At 40.3% G+C, this 21,496-nt stretch overlaps 1 protein-coding gene across 1 annotated transcript in view; it reads right to left on the bottom strand.

Annotated features, from left to right (window-relative positions):
• Positions 1-21,496, bottom strand: part of tmem132e (transmembrane protein 132E) — a 585,697-nt gene that overhangs the window by 41,816 nt on the left and 522,385 nt on the right. The window contains exon 8 of the mRNA XM_073053675.1: positions 4,024-4,215. Within this exon, the coding sequence (XP_072909776.1) occupies positions 4,024-4,215 (192 nt within the window). The remainder of the gene's footprint in view (positions 1-4,023; positions 4,216-21,496) is intronic.

The following is a 21,496-nucleotide window of genomic DNA, read 5'->3' as shown; positions in this document are numbered from 1 at the left end:
ATGTGTCTGACTGAGAGACTCAAACACTTCTGTCATATTTGCCTCCCCTGGCAGTACATTCCAGGCACCCACCATTCTTTCTCTGTAAAATATATGTTCTGCACATTTCCTTTGAACCTTCTTCCCTTAGCTTATATGCTTACCCTCAAGACATGCCTCCTCATGCTTGAAAAGCATTTGCATTGGAGGTCACACGTAAGTTTCGGAGTTGGACCATGCACTACCAGTGAGTGGAAGCACAAGAAATAGTGGCAATTTCACTTAGATACATGGCGGAAGATTAAATCAAGCAGTGCTTCGCAGCAGTTTTCAGAGTTGGACTGTGCACAATCAGGGAACAGGATTCATTAGAAAAGGCAAATAAAAATAAGGCGGGAGCAAGTGGAGCATCCATTTTGAGAGTGGGCCAGTGTTGGAGTGACTTTGGCTAATCAGGCTGGGGGTGGGGGAGAACATGCTTGGACAAGGTAAGTCTCTGGTAAGTTTCTTTATCTTCTTCTTTATTCTGTTAGAAGACAGTGCAGTGAGAATGGCTCTAACAGCTGTGTCTTGTTCTGTGTGAGATGTGAGAATTTTTGGAGATCTCTAGCCTTCCAGATAACCACATCTGCACCAGGTGCACCAAGCTGCAGCTCGATAAACTTTGACTGAGGAAGTGATAGATAGGAACTCCAAGGAGGTGGTCACCCTAGGTTGCAGAAGGCAGGTTAATGGGTGACTGTCAGAAGGAAGGGAAATAGGAAGCCAGTGCTGAGTACCCGTGTGGCTGTTCCCTGCAATAGTAAGTATACCACTTTGGATACTGCTTAGGAGGATGACCTACTGGGGTGAGGGGGGGGGGTGTAGGGAGGGTGAGCTGCAGTGACAGGGTCTCTGACAGCACTGAGTCTGGTGCTATGGCTCACTAGAGAAGAAAGGTGAAGAGGACTGTACTAGTTTTAGTAGATTTAAGACCATAAGACATAGGAGCAGAACTAGGCCATCTGAACCATTGAGTCTGCTTCGCATTCAATCATGGCTGATCCTTTTTTTCTATTTCCTCCTCAACCCCAGTTCCCAGCCTTCTCCCCGTGACCTTTGATGCCATGTCCAATCAAGAACCTATCAATCTCTGCCTTAAATACACCCAACAACCTGGCCTCCACAGCTGCATGTGGCAACAAATTCCACAAGTTCACCACCCTTTGGCTACAGGAATTTCTCCACATCTCTGTTTTGAAAGGGCACCCCTCTATCCTGAGGCTGTGCCCTCTTGTCCTAGGCTCTCCCACCCATGGGAAACATCCTTTCCACATCTACTTTGTGTAGGCCTTTCAACATTCGAAAGGTTTCAATGAGATTCCCCCTTCATCCTTCTGAATTCCAGCGAGTACAGACCCAGAGCCATCAAAGGTTCCTTGTATGATAAGCCTTTCATTCCTGGAATCATCCTTGTGAACCTCCTCTGGACCCTCTCCAATGCCAGCACATCTTTTCTAAGATGAGGGGCCAAAAACTGTTCACAATACTCAAGCTGAGGCCTCACCAGTGCCTTATAAAGCCTCAGCATCACATCCTTGCTCTTGTATTCTAGGCCATTTGCCTTCCTCACTATCGACTCAACCTGCAAGTTAACCTTGAGGGTGTTCTGCACAAGGACTCCCAGGTCCCTCTGCATCTCAGATTCCTAGATTTTCTCCCCCTTTAGAAAATATCCTGCACATTTATTTCTACTACCAAAGTTCATGATCATGCATTTTCCAACACTGTATTTCATTTGCCACTTTCTTACTGATTCTCCTAATCTGTCTAAGTCCTTCTGCATCCTACCTGTTTCTTCAACACTTCCTGCCCCTCCACCAGTCTTCGTATCATCTGCAAACCTGGCAACAAAGCCATGTATTCCATCATCTAAATCATTTATATGCAGCACAAAAAGAAGTGGTTCCAACTTCGACCCCTGCGGAACACCACTAGTCACTGGCAACCAACCAGAAAAGGATCCTTTTATTCCCACTCGCTGCCTCGTTAGTAACTTTCCTGTAATACCATTAGCTCTTAATTTGGTAAGCAGTCTCATGTGTGGCACCTTGTCTGTGGCCTTCTGAAAATCCTAATATACAACATCTACTGCATCCCCTTTATCCATCCTACTTGTAATCTCTTCAAAGAATTCCAACAGGCTCGTCAGGCAAGATTTTCCCTGAAGGAAACCATGCTGACTTTGTACTCTCTTGTCCTGTGTCACCGAGTACTTCCATCACCTCATCCTTAACAATTGACTGTAATATCTTCCCAACCACTGAAGGTCAGGCTAACTGAGGTACGACCTGTACAAAAGGGACTGTTGCACGTGAATCCGAAGGGGGACAATATCCTTATAGGCAGGTTTGCTGGAGCTGGTTGAGAGGGTTTAAACTAATTTGGCAGGGGGATGGGAACTGGAGTAATAGGGCTGAGGATGAAGTACTTGGAGTACTGTGAACAGTTTTGGCTCCTTATCTAAGAAAGGACGTGCTGACATTGGAGCGGGTTCAAAAGAGGTTCATGAAAATGATTCCAGGATTGAAAGGCTTATCAGATAAGAAGTGTTTGACGGTTCTGAGTTTTTAGTCATTTAAGTTCAGAAAGATGGGGGGGGGGGGGGGGGGAGAAAATTTCATTGAAACCTATTCAATCTTGAAAGCCTTAATAAGTGAATGTGGAGAGGATATTTCCTATGGTGAAGGAATCTAAGACCAGAGGACACAGCTTCAGAATAGAAGAATGTCCATTTAGAAAGGAGATGAGGAGGAATTTCTTTAGCCAGAGAACGGTTAAAGGAAATTTGTTGCCACAGGCAGCCGTGAAAGCCGAGTCACTGAGTATGTTTAAAGCAGCGATTGAGAGATTCTTGATTAGTTAGGAAATGAAGGGATATGGGAGAAGGTGTGAGACTGGGCTGAAAAGGAAACGGATCAACCATGATGAAATGGTGCAGCAGACTCATTAGGTCAAATGGCTTAATTCTTCTCCTAAATCTTATGGTCTTTTAAAGGCAGTAGTGACAGAGGTTTGTCATCTTCTGCAAGAAGAGGCTTAGTCACACATCTGTGAATGACCCATTTAGACTAGAGAGATGAAGGCTACTTTTGACCAAAACCTTTTTATCCACAGAATTATTCCAAGATATCGATGATATGAATACCAAATCTTGCACTTAGTGGCACACTGTTGCAATGTTTCTGATGCTCCCTATTGAAAGTGAAGGAAATAATTTCCTTCCCTTAATCTGATGATATTCTGATTGTGTTGAGGTGTTTCCAAAGACATGATCGCAAGGTCCCTTTGTAAACCAGAATTCTTTGTCAACAGAAAAGACAATCATATCCTGAACATCTAGAAATGGGTTTCTGACATTACAACTGTGGCCACATTTCAATACTACTTTAATGGCTGTAAAGCACTTGGGATAATCTGCGCCCATGGAAGTACAACACTAGTACAAGCCTTGATTTAATGTTGTGGTAGATCACACATTTTACCTCTTGGCCTGAAGCAATATTTTCTAACTTTTCTCCTGAACTGCCTGGTTTTGAATAGTGTTATGCTCAACACTAAACATTTAAATGCTTCATTAGTTTACTCCACAGAATTCAAGTGTTATAAACTGGTAATATTATTCTGGTGAAATGATACAGCACTACCTCAATGTTCTTTTTAACCTTTCTATAATATTGTTCCGAATCTACCCAGCATTGTGAAGCTGTAGAGAAATGGAGAAAGAATTTTAGGACTAGCATAATTGTATGATAATATAGTTATTAGAAAATGCCTAGGGTTGTTCTTTTCACAACAATGAAAGCTATTATTTGACATATTAACCTTTTTTTTATAGTTATTATTTATGTTGCTGTATATACTTATTAATTATTTTAACTGCAATTAAATCTGAGTAATATAGTTTTTGTTATGATCATATGATAACAGAATCCTAAGCACCCTCTAAAATAAATTTGAAAATAACAAGTGGCTATTCCTTTGGAGCAAGCAAGTTCCTGGTACCTGTTTGAGCGTTTGTAGGTGCTGACGAGCTGTTGTCTTGGCAATGAAGATGTGGCTAGTCCCAGGATTAGACTCCAGACTTAACGACAGACCTGATACAAGTTCTGCTTGGAGGTCAGTGATGGTGACTTTATCATCGGCAACAGTCAATGGCACTTCCCCCAGTACAGCCTCAGTTAATGGAGAAACAACCTATAAAATTCAAAAGAAAATCATGTGTGTATACATATTTAAACTATAATCTTTCAATACAGCTTAAGGCAAAAGGTATTTCTTCAGCAAAGAAAAACTACAAAACTGTTCCTAATCTTTGAAATGGAAACTTTTGATAACATATAGTCCAAGAATAGTTGGCATATAAACCAAAATAGCAAGTAAAACTAGATTAGCTACTCTGAGAGGTCCTTTGAAGAAAGAGTTGCCCTTCTTCACATCTCATGCTGTCTACAGAGAAGTTGTAACATCATAATGAACCCATTCTACCCCATCAAAGTACTACCATTCAGCAGAAGATACTGAAACATCTCTCCATGGACATCCAGAATGAAAAACAGCTTTTTCTCCAGGGATGTTGTGCAACTGAACAACGCTCTCCACCTCGACTACCCATAGCCATAGGCACTATGGATAATCTTTAAGTGCAATACATGGACATGTGCAATATTTGGGTTTAAATGGGGTAATTACTTACCTTTGATTTCAGAGCTTTTTTGATTTTTATTAAATTTCAGTTTTAATTCTTGATACTATTTTATATTTAATAACATGGGCATGTGCAACACTTGAAAAGGCAGTAACTGATTCGTTTAATTTTAGAAAAGTTTTTTTAAATTTCTTTGCAACTTAGCTGTCATTCTAAATATCTCAGATGTTATTTCAGTGGCCCCTCCATACCAGATGGTGAAGCAACCAGTTAGAATGCTTTCCACGGTATGTCTGTAGAAAATTGCAAGAGTCTTTGATGACATACCAATTTTCCTCAAACTCCTAATGAAATATAGCTGCTGCTATGTCTTCTTTGTAATTGCAGCAATATGTTGGGCTCAAGCAAGATCATTAAAATTGTTGAGACCCAGGAATTACCAAGTGGAGATTGTACATTTTCTAGGTGTAAAAAGAATTAACTGCAGTTACTACAGTATATATCTTTTCTAACAGGGTCTTACCATAGAACTTGGAAAACATTTTGAATTTGTCTGCTTCCTATTGCTGGAGAGGAAGAGAGATGTGAGAGTGACAGTGAATCTTATTACAGGGTAAATGAAAGACTGAGGGAACTCACTTACAGTGAAATATATCACAGCACAGCACAAAGATTACAGAACCAGGAAAATAAAACATTTTGTACCATGAAGTATGATCATGCTGATTTGTCATCCAACTCTAAATATTCTCATTTGTCTCATCTCCCCAAATACCCTTTCTTCTGTAACTTGCATCAGTCATACTTTGTCAATTAATCTGGGAAAGCTGCTGATACATAAGCAGTTAACGTCTGGACTGCACTCCTTTAAAGGGCTCTCCTCACAAAGTCATATGTCTGTTGCAAGTGTTATGGCTTTGGAATGATGAATAGAAAGAAGAGAGGGGAAAGGTATGTAAGCTCAACTTAACACAGCAAGATTTGGAGATACTGAAATAAATACAAGGCAGGAAGATTGACACACCAGAGATTTAAGAGACCTTCAAGGGCCACAACTTAATGAAACCAGATCATGTACCTATGGAACATGGAACATGTACCTAGGATTTATAGAGCAATAAAGTATCATCGGCTCCCAACATATATAAAAAAATCAAGCAACTGTGCAAATCAAAGAGGCCCTGTAGACAGCCCAACATACATAGTTTCATGCTCAGAGAATTCAGATGGGCACATGTATTTGGATCAAGATTAGCAAACTAAACTTTGGTGTACATAGGGAAAGGGCCTCTTCTATGCTTTTTCGGGAATAGGTTACCTATAATGGTGAGCTGGCACATTAGATAGTATAAGTTCCTTGGATTCTCTATGAGAGGAGCATTGCGACAGCTGAGCCCTATGGCCCATGATCCAAGTAAGAGATGATGAACATTTCAGAAATGCAATTATCTTATCATCTCTCATAATCTTGCTTCTATGTGAAATGAGTATTATCTACAAATATTTGCAGTTTGCTCACCTCTTTCCATGTACACAGCAAAAACAGTATCACTGAAAATCCCTTCAGCAGAGACCTACTATCACTCCGTCCAGCAAGAGGGGAAGGAGTAGGGGAAGAAGTAGAAGGAAGTAAGAAAGACATAGAGGAAAAAGGACATCCTGATCTTGGTCAGTTAGGTTGAGCTATGAAATGGCAAATATATTTCAATACAGGAAAGTGCAAATAATATATTTTGGAAAGTCAAACCAATGTAGCACCATAGAACCATAAAACATTGGAGAAGTATTAGGCCATTCATTCCATTAAATCTGCTCTGCCATTCCATCATGGCTGATTTATTATCCCTCTCAACCCCATTCTCTTGCCTTCTCTCTGTAACCTTTGATGTCCTGACTAATCAAGAAACTACCAACCTCTGCTTTAAATATCACGTCAAGTCAAGTTATTGTCGTTTCGACCATAACTGCTGGTACAGTACACAGTAAAAACGAGACAACGTTTTTCAGGACCATACTGCTACATGAACAATAAAAAAACTACAAAGTACACTGAACTACGTAAACCAACACAAAAACTACACTAGACTACAGACTCTAAGACTTGGCTTTCCACAGCCACCCGTGGCAATGAATTCCATAGATTCACTACCCTCTAGCTGAAGAAATTCCTCCTCATCTCTGTTCTAAATGGAAGTCCCCTCTGGTCCTAGATTTGCCCACTATAGGAAATATTCTCCCTACAACCACTCTATCCAGATATTTGAATATTTGATAAGTTTCAATGAGGTCACCCCACCAGCCCCATTCTTCTGAACTCCATTGTGTACAGGCCCAGAGCTCTCAAATGCTCCCTATACATTAAACCTTCCATTCCCAGAATCGTTCTCATGAACTTCCTATGGACACTCTCCAATGCCAACATATTTTTTCTTAGATAAGGGGCCCAAAACTGCCCAGAAAACTCCAAGCGTGGTCTGACTAATGCCTTATTAAGCCTCAGCATTACATCCTTTTCTTATATTCTAGTCCCCTCGAAATGAATGCTAACATTGCACTGGCGTCCCTTACCAATGACTCAACCTGCAAATAAACTTTAGGGGATCCTGCACAAGGACTCATAAGCCCTTTACATCTCTTATTTTTGACTCTTTTTGCCTTTATTCCTTCTACCAGTGTACATGACCATGTACTCCCCTACACTATATTCCATCCTCCACTTCTTTGCCCATTTTCTCTCTGTCTAACTCTTTCTGCAAATTCCCCGCTTCCTCAACACTACTTGCCCCTCTACTTATCTTTGTATTGTCCGCCAACTTGGCCACAAAGACATCAATTCCGTCATCCAAGTTATTAACATATAATGTGAAAAGAAGCAGTATCAGTACTGACTCCTAGAGTACACCACTGGTCACCGGCAGCCAACCAGAAAAGGCACACTTTATTCCCACTCATTGCCTCCAGCCAGTGAGACAATCTCCTATCCATGCAAGTATTTTTTCTGTAATACCATGGGATCTTAAATTGTTAAGCAGCCTCATTTGTGAAACCTTGTCAATAGGCCTTCAAAAAAATCCAAGTAAATACCATCCATTGACTTTCCCTTGTCTATCTTGCCTGTTACTTCCTCAAAGAATTCCAACAGATTTGTTAAGAAAGATTTTCCCTTTAGGAAACCATGCTGACTTCGGCTTATTTTATAATGGACCTCCAAGTACCCTGAAACCTCATTCTTAATAATGGACTCCAACATCTTCCAACCACTGAGGTCAGAATCAGAATCAGGTTTATTATCACCGGCATGTGACATGAAATTTGTTAACTTAGCAGCAGCAGTTCAATGCAATACATAATCTAGCACAGAGGGAGAAAAAAATAATAATAAATAAAACATAATAATAAATAAACAAGTAAATCAATTATGTATATTGAATAGATTTTTTAAAATGTGCAAAAAACATAAATACTGTATATTTAAAAAAGTGACGTAGTGTCCAAAGCTTCAATGTCCATTTAAAAATTGGATGGCAGAGGGGAAGAAGCTGTTTCTGAATCAGAGTGTGTGCCTTCAGGCTCCTGTATCTCCTACCTGATGGTTAACAGTGAGAAAAGGACATGCCCAGGGTGCTGGAGATCATTAATAATGGACGCTAACTTTCTGAGACACCACTCCCTAAGATGTCCTGGGTACTTTGTAGACTAGTACCCAAGATGGAGCTGACTAGATTTACAACCTTCTGCAGCTTCTTTTGGCCCTGTGCAGTAGCCCCTCCACACTAGACAGTGATGCAGCCTGTCAGAATGCTCTCCATGGTACAACTACAGAAGTTTTTGAATGTATTTGTTGACATGCCAAATCTCTTCAAACTCCTAATAAAGTATAGCCGCTGTCTTGCCTTCTTTATGACTACATTGATATGTTAGGGCCAGGTTAGATCCTCAGAGATTTTGACACCTAGGAACTTGAAGCTGCTCACTCTTTCCACTTCTGATCCCTCTATGAGGATTGGTATGTGCTCCTTCATCTTACCCTTCCTGAAGTCCAAATCAGCTCTTTTGTCTTACTGATGCTGAGTGCCAGGTTGTTGCTGCAGCACCATTCCACTAGTTGGCATATCTCACTCCGTACGCCCTCTCGTCACCACCTGAGATTCTACCAACAATGGTTGTATTGTCAGCAAATTTGTAGATGGTATTTGAGCTATGTGTGTATACAGAGAGTAGAGCAGTGGGCTAAGCACACACCCCTGAGGTGCACCAGTGTTGATCGTCAGCGAGGAGGATATGTTATCACCAATCTGCATAGACTGTGGTCTTCTTGGCCTATAACTTCCTTTTTTCTGCATCCTTCCCTTCTTGAAGAGTGGAGTGATATTTGCGCTTCTCCAGTCCTCCAAAACCATTTCAGATCATTACTAAGGCCTCCACAATCTCTTCAGCTCTTTCAGAACCCTGGTTGATCCAGGTGATTTATCTACCTTCAGACCTTTTATCTTTCCAAGCACCTTCTCCTTAGTAATAGCAATAACATTCACTCTGGCCCACACTTGAATTTCTGGCATAACGTTAGTGTCTCCCATAGTGAAGTATGATGCAAAATACTTCTTAAGTTCCTCTGCCATTTCGTTGTTTCTCCAGTGTTATTTTTCAGTGGCCCAATTTTTCATGCTGCCTTTGATTTCCCTTGTCAGCCACTGTTGCCTCATCCTCCTTTTAGAATACTTGGGTTGAGTTGTTCTCCAATCCATTTGTAAACGTTTCATCACCATACAAGGAGAAATAGTCAGTGCACTGTTCACTTGCAGTGTGTCCTCTGAATGGTTGACATTTATATACTTATCAATTAGCTGATTGGTTGTCATTCCTGAAACTCAATTGCGATGTAGGGAAGGGGTCTCATCACTGATTGGTTGCTTGGCAAACTCTTGTGCATTGTGGTCTGGAATTTTGCCAGCATTGGCTTATAAATAGGATCAAGATCTGCATTTCTGTTCACAGATTGTTTTGGAAAACCATACTTTCAGGAATTCTCTTGCATGCTTCATGTTTGCTTGCGCCATTACTTTCACTGCTGCCTAGTTGAATCTGTGGCCCTCTCGATCTTCACCATTAGATACTACGGAGAGTTGGTCATGCCTCTTCACAGCAAGTTGATATTCACGGATCCTTGAAGATAGTTTTCTCCCAGTTTGGCCAACATAATAGTTGCTGAAGTCCTAGCATTGAATTCTGTAGATCACATTGGACTTGTCCAATAGCTTGGTTTGTTCTTTGGGGCTGCAGAGTACTCTCCTCAATGCTGCTGTTTGTTTATGCCCAACCAAAATTCTAAGTTCCTGGAGCAGTTGGCTCATCATTTAAAATACTTCTTCATCTTTGTGAGGCATCTATCTTGTGCCTTCTGAACTATCCCCAGAAATTTCTGACATTGTTGTTCTGCAGTTATCCCTGCCAGTGTTCCTTTCCAATCAACTTTGGCCAGATTCTCTCTCATATCTCTGTAATTCCCTTCACCATAATACTGATACATCTGATTTTACCTTCTCCCTTTCAAACTGCAGGGTGAATTCTATCATATTATTGTTTCCTAAGGGTTCCTTTACTTTAAGCTCCCTGATAAAGTTTGGTTCAGAACAAGCTGCTCGAAAAAGCCATCTCATAGGCATTCTACAAATTCCCTCTCATGGGATCTAGCATCAACCTGATTATCTCAATCTACCTGCATATTGAAATCCCCCATGAGTATGTCACGATTCGGTCCGTGAAGTCTGTATTCCGGTTCACGGTCCGGTCCATGGATTCCGTACTCCGGTTATTCCGTTTTCCCTTGTTCTGTTGGGTGCCTTAATTGAGGAACCTGATTCTCTTTTTGGGCTGGGAACAGAAATAGCTCTGGGGACCAGTAATTCCTTGCTGGACCATCCCCGTCAATAACTTCATCTGTAACCTTGTCAGAAACCTCGTCAGAAACTCACTCCAAGAGCTCGGCATCAGAAACTCACTCCAAGAAGCTCAGCAACAAAAACTCACTCCTAGAAAGAGTCCCACCTCCGATCCCTAAGAAGGAGTCCTGGCTCCGAGCCCCAGAGCTGAGCTGAGCCCAGTCAAGCCAAACCAAGTCTGAGATCTCAGTCAAGAGCCAAGTCAAGACCCAGATACCAAATCCCTGCCAAGACCCGAGTTCCGAGTCATGACCCGAGTTCCCAGTCCAGTCTAAGTCCCAAGTTCTAGTCCTGGTTTTCCAGTTTGTTATTGATGTTTACGTCCACGATGTCATTTTGTCCTCGTTCCTTGGCTCCCCTGGTAATTCTTAATAAATATAGTCCAGTTCCTAGTACTTCAGTATCTGTGTCTTGCATTTGGGTCCACTACCATCGCCCCCTTTCAACAGACTATTGTAACACTGCCCTTTTTTGCATTCCTTTTCTATTCTCCATTTTAAGTTGTATCTTATATCCTGGCGACTACTTAGAGGCCTGTACACAACTTCCCTTCAGGGTCTCCAATTCCCTACCTACTGTATGTTGTTGGTATAAGTACATTCAAGGTTCAAAAGATCAAAGTAAATCTATTATCAAATAATATACATGTTACCATGTACAACCCTTTAATTCATTTTCTTGTGGGCACACACAGCAAATCTATAGAATAGTAACTATAACAAGATCAATGAAAGATCTACCAGAATGCAGAATGAAATAAACTCTGCACATACAAATGTAACTTAATGGCAATGAATAACAAGAACATGAGATTATAAGAGAAAAGAGTCCTTAAAGAGAAATCATTGGTTGTATGGTTCTATGATGATCAAGTAGTTATCCCCTTATATTCAAGAGCCTGATAGTTGAGGAGTTGTAACTGTAATTGAACCTGGTAGTGCAAGTCCTGAGGCTCTTGTACATTCCACGACATGTATCACAAGTTCTGGCTGTTCACCCTCCTCCTTTAGGATGCCATGGTCCCATTCTGAGACATTCCTGACCCTGGCACTTGGGAGACAAAATACCATCCGGATGTCTTTAACATGTACACAGAATCTCCCGTCTTTTTTCCTAACTTTGGAATCCCCAATTCACTATTGCACTCCTTTTCTCCCCCCCTTCCCTCTGAGCCACAGAGCCAGAGTCAGTGCCAAAGGGGTATACTTATTATTGAGGGAAAATGGGCACAGAGGTACTCTGCACTGTTGTCCCTTACCCTCTCTTGACAGTCACCCAGGTACCTGCCTCTTGCAAACTATGGTTGAGCACCTCCCTGTAGTTCCTACCTATCACCTCCTCGTTCTCCAGAAGGTCATTAAGCCGTAGCTCGGTGCATTTTGTGCAGATGTAGTTATCAGGGAGACTGGAGGTCTCTCAAAGTTCCTAAATCTCACAGAAGTAACATATCACTAACTCTGGAGCTATTCCCAGCACACAAGCTCTGTACATAACAGAAAAAACACCAGAAATGTACTTAGAACCTTCACATGTGGTCGTCTAAGCCTGTTGAAACAAAGCTGGACCACTCTAACATTGCCCTGTTTCACCATTGGCTGCTTGGCTTACACCACCTTTCTTTTTATTGGCTCAAATAAGACTAACTCCTGCCGAAACTTGCAGTTTTCAAATGGTCCCCACCCTGCAAGATGTTGTTCTCTCACTCGCTGCTTCAAACAATGGACAAGTGTTATTAACAGTAGGGCACTAGGGAGTATAATGGAACAGAAGGACCTGGAATTCAAGTGCATAGTTTATTGAAGACAGTGTTGCAAGTAAACAGGGCAGTGAAAAGGCACTCAGCATGCTGGACTTCACCAGTCAGGGTACTAGGTATAGGAGTTAGGACATTACGGTCCAAACACAGCCTCACCAATACAAGTCATTGGAATACTGTGTACACTTTTGATCACCCTGTTATAAATTCTATTTGATAGTAAAGAGTGCACAAAAATAAAGAATTTACAAGGATATTTTCAGGACTAAGAGAGCTTGAGTTATAGGGAGATGACAACCAAGCCAGGTCTTCTTTGAATTCCCTGGAACATAGAATGAAGGGCAACCTTAAGGAAATGTTTAAAATTATGAGACATATAGATAAGCTTGATAAGAGTCTCATCCCTGGGAGTTGGGGAGTCCAAAACTAGGGGACATAGGTTTATGCTAAGAGGGGAATAATCTAAAAGAGATCTGAGGGGCAATATTTTTCCACACAGAGAGCAGTGCATATATGGAATAAAACTATCACTTAAGCAGGTACAACTGTATAATTTAAGAAGCACTCGGATAGGTACATAGAGAGGCAGAGCTTAAAGTTATATGGGCTGAGCACAGAAAATTAGGACTAATTGGGTAGGCACTATGGTTGGCATGGACTCAGTGGGCTGAAGGTCCTGAATCTGTGCTGTATTGCTCTAGGACTCTAATATACAGTGTTACTGAGGCTAATCCTGCTTAGCTGGCACTAAAATAGGGAGAAATGGCAAGTTAGCTAGATAGAAACATAGCAAACCTACAGCACAATACAGGACCTTCGGCCCACAAAGTTGTACTGAACATGTCCTTACCGTAGAAATTACAAGGGTTACCCATAGCCCTCTATTTTTCTAAGCTCCAAGTACCTATTCAAAAGTCTCTTAAAAGACCCTATCGTATCCATGTCCACCACCATTGCTGGCAGCCCATTCCACGCACTCACCACTCTGCATAAAAAAATTACCCCTGACATCTCCTCTGTACCTACTCCCAAGCACCTGAAACCTGTGCCCTTTTATGGCAGCCATTTCAGCCCTAGGAAAAAAGCTTCTGACTATTCACAAGATCAATGCCTCATTGATGCACTATATGAGGAATGAACCTGGCATTAATGGGTACAGTCAGTTGAGAAACAAGATAGTGAGGGAGAAATCCACACATTAGTACTCTGTGATGGATGGGTGAAGAGTACAATTGGGAAATATTCAGGGGAAGTGCTAGGCACTTTCTCCAGCCTGTCAGGCAAAACACACTTGATAACTAGAAACATGGAACAGTCCACTTCCAACCTTTTTTTAAGGGGTCAGTATCGGAAGAAGAGCACCATCTTCACTCTTGAGGTAATATGCTCTTTGATGTCAACAAGTATGGACATTTTCCTACTGTGGAATTCAGATGAAAATGTTCTTTGTAAAATGGTTCCAATATTGAAGTTGTTGCTTAATTTCTATAATAACGGTGCATGTGTAAATGGTTTTGATCACTCAGAAACAGTTCCTTTTAAACTTTTCAGCAAAGAAAAAGTAATTATCTTTTCAGTTGATTGCTCAATTATTTTTGTCATATAATCGATCAAAGGACTTATTTGACAATCTGTCAACATTTTCATTTCGGTTCAAGTTACTGTTAATAAAATTCTTTGATTAATTCTGACATTTACTGTTCCCTTCTGAAAACAATGGCTTTGTACTTCAGCAATACTTCTGTCATTGATGCTTATCAAAGGAATGCACTAGAATGATTATATAGAATGAAGAAATAAAAAATAAGGTTGACATTGTGCTTTTCAAATGCATTATTTCATCCTACTTATTTGAGATGATTTTATTGGCATAGTGCTGTCTGGTTACTACAGACTTGGAGATTGTATTAACATTGCTTTTGCTGTAATGACAAACTTTTATTTTGTCTGCTATCTAATATGAAATATAAATTCATTATTATGTTGAAACTACTTTGAACATGGGTGCATAATTTACATTTATGGGCACTGAATTAAATCACTACTAGAAATTTTCCACAGCTGGCTAAGTAGTGACCAGAGCATTCAGCCAGAAGCAGGCACCCCATCTCACTGTGAAGCAAGTGGACAACCAGAGTACATTCAGGGCCCAAAATTATGTAGCAGTGGGAGAAGGTGGCCAGAAAGATAAATACACAATCTGATCTCGCTCCATTCATGTTCCAGTGTTGAAAAAAAATATTTATCTCACATATCTAGTAAAGGTTGTCAACAGCTGCACAACCCTCCAACAACAGTTGCACACTTACAATTCATTGCCAAAATAATATAATAATGCATGCACATTGCAGTGATCTGCCTCCCTTGCAGGAGGAGCTTGCATGGAATTGCAGCAAGTAGCAGCAGGCTAGCATGTTCATAGTCCCTTACCTGAGGGGGGGGGGGGAGATATTGGAGATATTGGTGATCGTTGTCTCAAGCACTGGAAATGTCATGCTATATCTAATTATTTTACAATCAACATTGACTTCCTCCCACAATTTCTTCTAACTTTTAAGAGAATAATGGTTTAAGTATGTCACTTTCATCCAGCCCTTCCCCTCACTAGGAACATACTGTATGCTTATCTTAATTCAGATGTGTAATATCATCTGCTCATAGTCAGCAACCGGGACATCTCATTTAGGAGGAAGAAGACATCTCATCAATGACTCTGGCAGTGGCATCCCAGCTCAGATGCCTCTTCCTGGAATATGTGGATCTACATGAATAAAACTGCATCTGGGTCACAAGATGTGTAGTATGCATGCCAGCATTCCAAAAGATGAGCTTGTTCTGGAGGGTTCAAATGAAGACTGTATTGCAGCTTGCCTAGATGAATTCTGATAAAAGTACATGTGTGTAACATGTAATTTTTATTAAGGCACCGTAATGTCTGCCTGAAATGGTTTGAAGCATGAGGAGTCCATCTCTGATCTTGTACACCCATGGATTTACTCTCACACTCCAAAGATGTATTCATTGTCAATTATGTCTGACTATAGATTAACAAAAAATAGAATCAAAGGGGTAGTGGTTGCATGTGTGAAAGAATAAATTGCAAGGTTACAAGGAAATAAATAGAGGAAAAATGAGACTAACGAGATTGTTCCCTGTAAGCTGGTTTAGACACCATCAGCCAAATTACCTTGTCATATGTAGGAGAATGAAATCACTGCAGAAACTGAAATAATATATTTCTTAATAAAAATTTTCCAGGATAAAGGAACAGTTATTTATCTCATGTAATGGTATAGCTGAGGAAGCCTTGAATCTGTCTGAGATCTCAGTATCCTGTCAATGAAACAATTAATTTGCCCACTTGCAATAAGTAATGCCCAAAAATAAAGCATTCACATGTTGCATATGGATTACAGTATGGGTCCATCCTTGAGGCTATATTGGATACAGAATCTGGCCTGTCTGACTGATTGCAAGATGCATCATGGAGCATGAGGAGTCCACTTCCAATTTCATGCAGAGCTACTGGTGAATGATTTTCAACCTTTAAGTGCGATCCATTCCTGTATCACCCATTGTTGGCACTTTTCCTTCACATTACCAAAGGAAGAATTTCTGTTTCCATGGGTTTAGTGATAGGAACCAGTCAAAACTTTCATACATTAATGTAGTTCAGACTCATCTAGTCTGCTGAACCAGGAACAGAGAAATTTTACCCAGAAACAGTCAGCTTTTCACTGGTTACTTGGTTCTGAGGGCTAGCTATTAGGGGAAGACATTCTATCTCAAAGAGCAGGTGGCTGTAGAGTAGGGCTTCTTCAAGAAGTTGTGTTGAAAGATTTGGTCATAGGAATCAGAAGGCTTTAATGGTGGTTGTCCTATCTGGTTCATCACAAGAATATGCAACTTGTTGTTTGCCCTGTCCCAAGTAAGTATTATTAGCAGTGTGGAGCAGGAATGTACTAAGCTCCTACTGCTACTAGGTCGCAATAGAAAATCCTCAGCCGCATAACTAGCCATTCCAGACTGCGGGGCAAGAGCTCACTGTGATCACTAGTATAGATGTCTGCTGTCACAAGCAGTACGCATAACACAGCCCAGATGAAACACAGTCAGAAAGGATTACTACTCACTTTGAGTTTCTTTCCTTGTTCATAATTTGTTGATTTTGTTCATTTAAAGACATATTTCAATCATTCAAGAAAACAATAATCCAATGTTCACTGCATAAAGAATAAATTCACAAATAATCCATTTAAGATGGATTAATACCTTCTAACATTGTTGTTCCTTATTGTGATTTCTATCCTTTATTCAGTTATTTAAAATTCATGAAAGCAAAGATAATATGGAAAAGCCTCTGAAATTAACTAAAAAGCATTGGTAATTTTTTCCCCCATTCTGCATCATAAATAAATATCTGGTATCCGAGTTTTATTAATAATCCAGGGAGATATATGCAGAGTTTCTAATGACAAGAGAGATGCATGCTTAAGAACATAGAATTAGGAGGGAAATACACATCTGGTCTATTTCTGTTATGAACTACCTGTCTTGCAATTCATTAAAATCATGCCTTATACTCTGCCTCATCATTGCTTTCTAACACCATCCCAAATCTTTTGATTCCTTTAAAACCCAGACAGCTTCAGATCTGTGTTTTAGATGAATGTAATGATTGAGTTTTCACAGCACCCCCAGAATAAGAAAAAATCACAGATTTGCCATCCTCTGACTGAAGAAATTTCTCCTCACTTCACCTCTAACACATATTTTTATACTCTGCCCACAAGGCCTAGACTAATGACAGATGGGAAAAATCAGCCCTTCATCTCAGCTTTCAAGCCCTATTCAGAATTTTTTACTTTTCATGTGGTCTCTTATTTTTCTATACTCTACTCCCATAGTTTAGATTCATGCTCAAGTTACAAGCTTGCATTTGCTTAATCCTTAGGTCCCATGTTGTTTTTTATTTAAAACTTCAGATTGGATCTCAATTTCATTCCTGGGTCTTTAGCCAAGTTTGTTTTAAAGGTTGGATTCTGGATGGGTTGATGCTCTGGTGGATAGCTCCAGTTGCAAGTGGTGCCTCATAATCCATGGGCTCCTGTTAGGACTGCTGAGAGACTGTCAGAACAAATTTTCTCATAATAAAGACTTATGTCACTTAATCACTTGCTGCACCTGTATGTTGGCCTTCAATGACTTATACAAACTCAAACTGATCCCTTTGAAAATTAACACAAATCAATTTCTCACTTCTTTTTTGCTAGTTGCAGCAAAGTGGACAACCTCAGTTTTTCCATATTGTATTGCATTTGACATGTTCTTCCTCACTTCACGACCTTGTCCATAACCTCCCATAATCTTATTTTTCATAATCAATTTCAACATGCTATTCACTAGAAACTAGGTGATAAATTTCCCTCATTCTAAACTTAATGCAGTACAGATAAATCAAATTAAGGTCAGAGATGTTCAGTTGCTTTAAAGTCATTGATAGCTGAAGCCAAATTCAAGTAGACCCCGCTCTAAGTCCCACTGCAGCCAACACTTGCTTGTTTAAGGTGAGTGCTTATCACGTGACTCCATACCCATCTCAAAAGCAAAATCTCAATTATTATGTGAAAATGGTCCAATACAGTGGGGTTTTTCATATCATATTATTTATTTTCTTTGTTATATGCTAATACAAAGACCTTCCAATTTCATGTTCTATTTGGAGGGAATAAGGTCTTAGGATGAGAGCCCACTTAGCCTTCCTCCCACAAACTATTCAGGGATTTTCATATACCTTCCGACAGTTGTCCCCGGTGGTTAGACATAGCTCACCCCTCGGAGCACACTGACGGTTCCATGGCAGGTAGGTTTTTATGTATGCATGGAAATGGCAGTCATGTTTTTCAAGTTTCGGTGGTTATTATAAACAACCAGAATCAGCACTCAGCCTACAGAGTGCTCAGTTGCAGACACTAGAAGTTTTACAAAATGTCGTGTCGTCTTTTAACTCACAAAAAGTAATATAATGAAAGCCTAGTCTGACAAATTTGTGTTGGAAGGAGACAATCAACACAACATCATTACGTGTGCAACCTGCATGGAAAATGAGCAATCACTACATGTGTAAACTGTCATAGGAAGTGTCCTGAATGATTTTTGAAGTGGTACAATGCGCATTACAGAACCAGATCATATTCCACTTCACAAAACACTGATTATCCTTTAAATAATTTCAAAACAAGTTATACATTGATAATTGAGAACAAGTTCATTTTAAACAGCCATCAAACAAAATAGCTGCATAACATTCTCACATACCTTAATAAAATTTATTTATGTATGTGTTCTGTTATTTCACCAGATAAATATTCTAAAATTCCTTATCTGTGTGAAGTAATATGTTTTTGTTTTTAATGGTTATTTCAGCTTCTAACTTATCCTTGTGCACACTGCACCTTTTGTTTCTGATCTGCAACATACTTTAAGAAGTTAGTTACAAATTGCACTTTTTACTTTCTAGTTTGTTAACAATGAAAATGTGCAGTATGACTGCCTATTTGATGACATTACTATTGTTAGGCACTAAAGAATTTCTAAATCATTACTTTGATAGTAACTAACATTAAGGAAATGGAAACATTGGCCAGGCATTGCTAGACCTTTCTGAGCAGCTTACTTCAAGATTGGTAGGAGCCATTGTTTCTTCTGCAATCACACAAAACTTGAGTCATTGTGTTCTGAGATGGAGAAGAAAGACTGTGCATGAATATGAAAAGGGGTTAATAGAATGAGAAACTTTCTATCAGCCCTCATCCCAAGGCCCCTACCGAGTGAAAACTGAGAGCATAATTTATTTGAAGGTTTAATTAAATCCTTTATTTATCTGAGCAGGGATGGACTGCAAGTTTGCTAATGTAAAAATATACAGTATATCTGAGATCAGTATTGCTTTCAAGACTACCCAAATTTTCTGTCATTTTTATTAAGATGGTAAGTTATGACATTGAAAGTAAACTGCCTTTGGTTTAGTTACCTAAATATCAAATTCTCTTCTCTACTCTTGCCTCTCATTAATTGTGTGTTGCACTATTTAAATACAGGTATCTGGAAAGAATTGACATTAAGGTTGCAAGTTTGCAGGAGTTGCAAGATCAGTTTTTATTTGGTTGATTCATCACTGTAGATTAGGTTTCCCTGTGGAGCAATTTTATAGAAGGCAAATACCAATAACGTTTAGATGAGAAGTATTTCAGTTCAGTGTGAGGAATACAGAGTCGACACTTCGCGCTGAGACCCTTCATTAGGACTTGAATTGACTCTATTCCTTTCCATAGAATTTGCCCGATGTGCTGGGTTCCTCCAGCATTGTGCATGTGTAATTTTGAATCTCCAGCATCTGCACAATCTCTTGTATTACTGATAAACACCTAACAAGATTTAAGAAGCAAAGATCATTCAGGGCTCTTGAGTAATAAGATAGTCTGGAAGAAGCTTAAGAAAAGATATAAGAGAATTAGATGGGGACATAAGAAGGCCTTGGTGAGTAGGATTATGGAAAACCCAAGGGATTCTATGTAAAGAACAGGAGGATGACTAGAGTGAACGCAAGATGGCACTGGAATAAAATGGGAAACATATTTGGAGTCAGAGGAGGAAGGGGAGGTCCTTAATGAATACTTTGCTTCTGTGTTCACCAGGGAGAGAGACCTTGATCAATGGGAGATCATCAGAGAACAGACAAATGTGTTAGAGCATGTTAAGGTTAATAATGAGGCAGTGTTAGAGCTTTTGAAGAACACTGGGATAAATAAATCCCCAGGGCCAAATAGGATATAGCCCAGATTAAGACAGGAAGTGAGGGAAGAGACTGCTAAGTGTTTGAAGATGATCTTTGTGTTCTCATTGGGCACAGGAGCTGTATTAGAAGACTGGAGTGTGGCAAATATTTGTACCTTTGTTCAAGAAGGATAATAGGAATAATCCTGGGAATTATAGACCAGTGAGTCTTATGTTATTGGTGTGCAAACTAAAGGAGAGGATTCTTAGGGACAGAATTTATCATCATTGGAAGAGCCATTCTCTTATTCAGGACAGTCAGCATGGCTCTGTGAGAGAGCTGTGTCGTACTTCACAAGCCTAATTGACTTTTTTGAGGAAGTGACAAAATAAACTCATGAAGATAGAGTGCTGGTTATGTGTATATGGATTTTGGTAAGGCATTTCACATAGTTCCCCATGGTAGGCTCATCCAGAAATTCATGAGGCATGGAATCCACAGACTCTTGGAACGATAGATTTGGAATTGGATTGCTTAAGAAGGCAGAGGGTGGTAGTAGATGGAGTGTATTCTGTCTGGAGGTTGGTGATGAGTAGTGTGCTGCAGGGATCTGTTCTGGGATCCCTACTCTTCATGATTTTTATATATGACTTGGATGAGGAAGTGGAAGGTAGGGAGGGTTGAAGATTAGTCAGTTTGCAGATGACACGAAGGTTGGCAGAGTTGTGAATAGTGTAGAAGGTTATCATAGGCTACTGGTTACTATGGGACATTGACATGATGAAGAACATGTTGGAATTCAATCTAGGAAATGTTGAAGCAATTTACTTTAAAATGATCTTTAAGGCAGAATGCAAGGCTAATGGCAGGATTCTTAGCAGTGTGGTGGAAGTGAAGGATTTTGAGGTCCAAGTCCACAGATCCCTCAAAGTTGCTGCTGCACAAGTTTATATGGTGGTTAAGAAAGCATATCGTGTATTGGCCTTCATTGGTCAGGGGACTGAGTTCAGGAGACTCAAGGTAATGATGTAGCTCTCTAAAACTCCGGTTAGACCACATTTTTTCCCAAGATGGCGGCACGACGCAGTTTGCAGCAGCCACTCTGGAGCTGATTATCTGTTATTTGCGAAGTGGGGTGCCGTGCGCAATCATAATCGATTGAAAACGGATGTGGGAGCATGGAGGAACATCGGGAAATATCCAGGAAGACCTTCTTCGTTGCTGCTGCTGCTGTGAGGTCCGGGACTCTGCTGGGAAAAACAGGCCCCCAGTCCTCGGGGTCGTGTTGCCGATGGCCGTTATTACGGCAGAGGATGGTGCTCGGAGAAGCCGTGCCGGAGGGGATGGTCATTGGCTCG

Source organism: Hemitrygon akajei, chromosome 8, assembly GCF_048418815.1.
Source record: "Hemitrygon akajei chromosome 8, sHemAka1.3, whole genome shotgun sequence".
NCBI classification, from domain to species: Eukaryota; Metazoa; Chordata; class Chondrichthyes; order Myliobatiformes; family Dasyatidae; genus Hemitrygon; species Hemitrygon akajei.
Note: the sequence above shows the minus strand (reverse complement) of the source record. Positions and strands in the feature narration are given on the sequence as shown.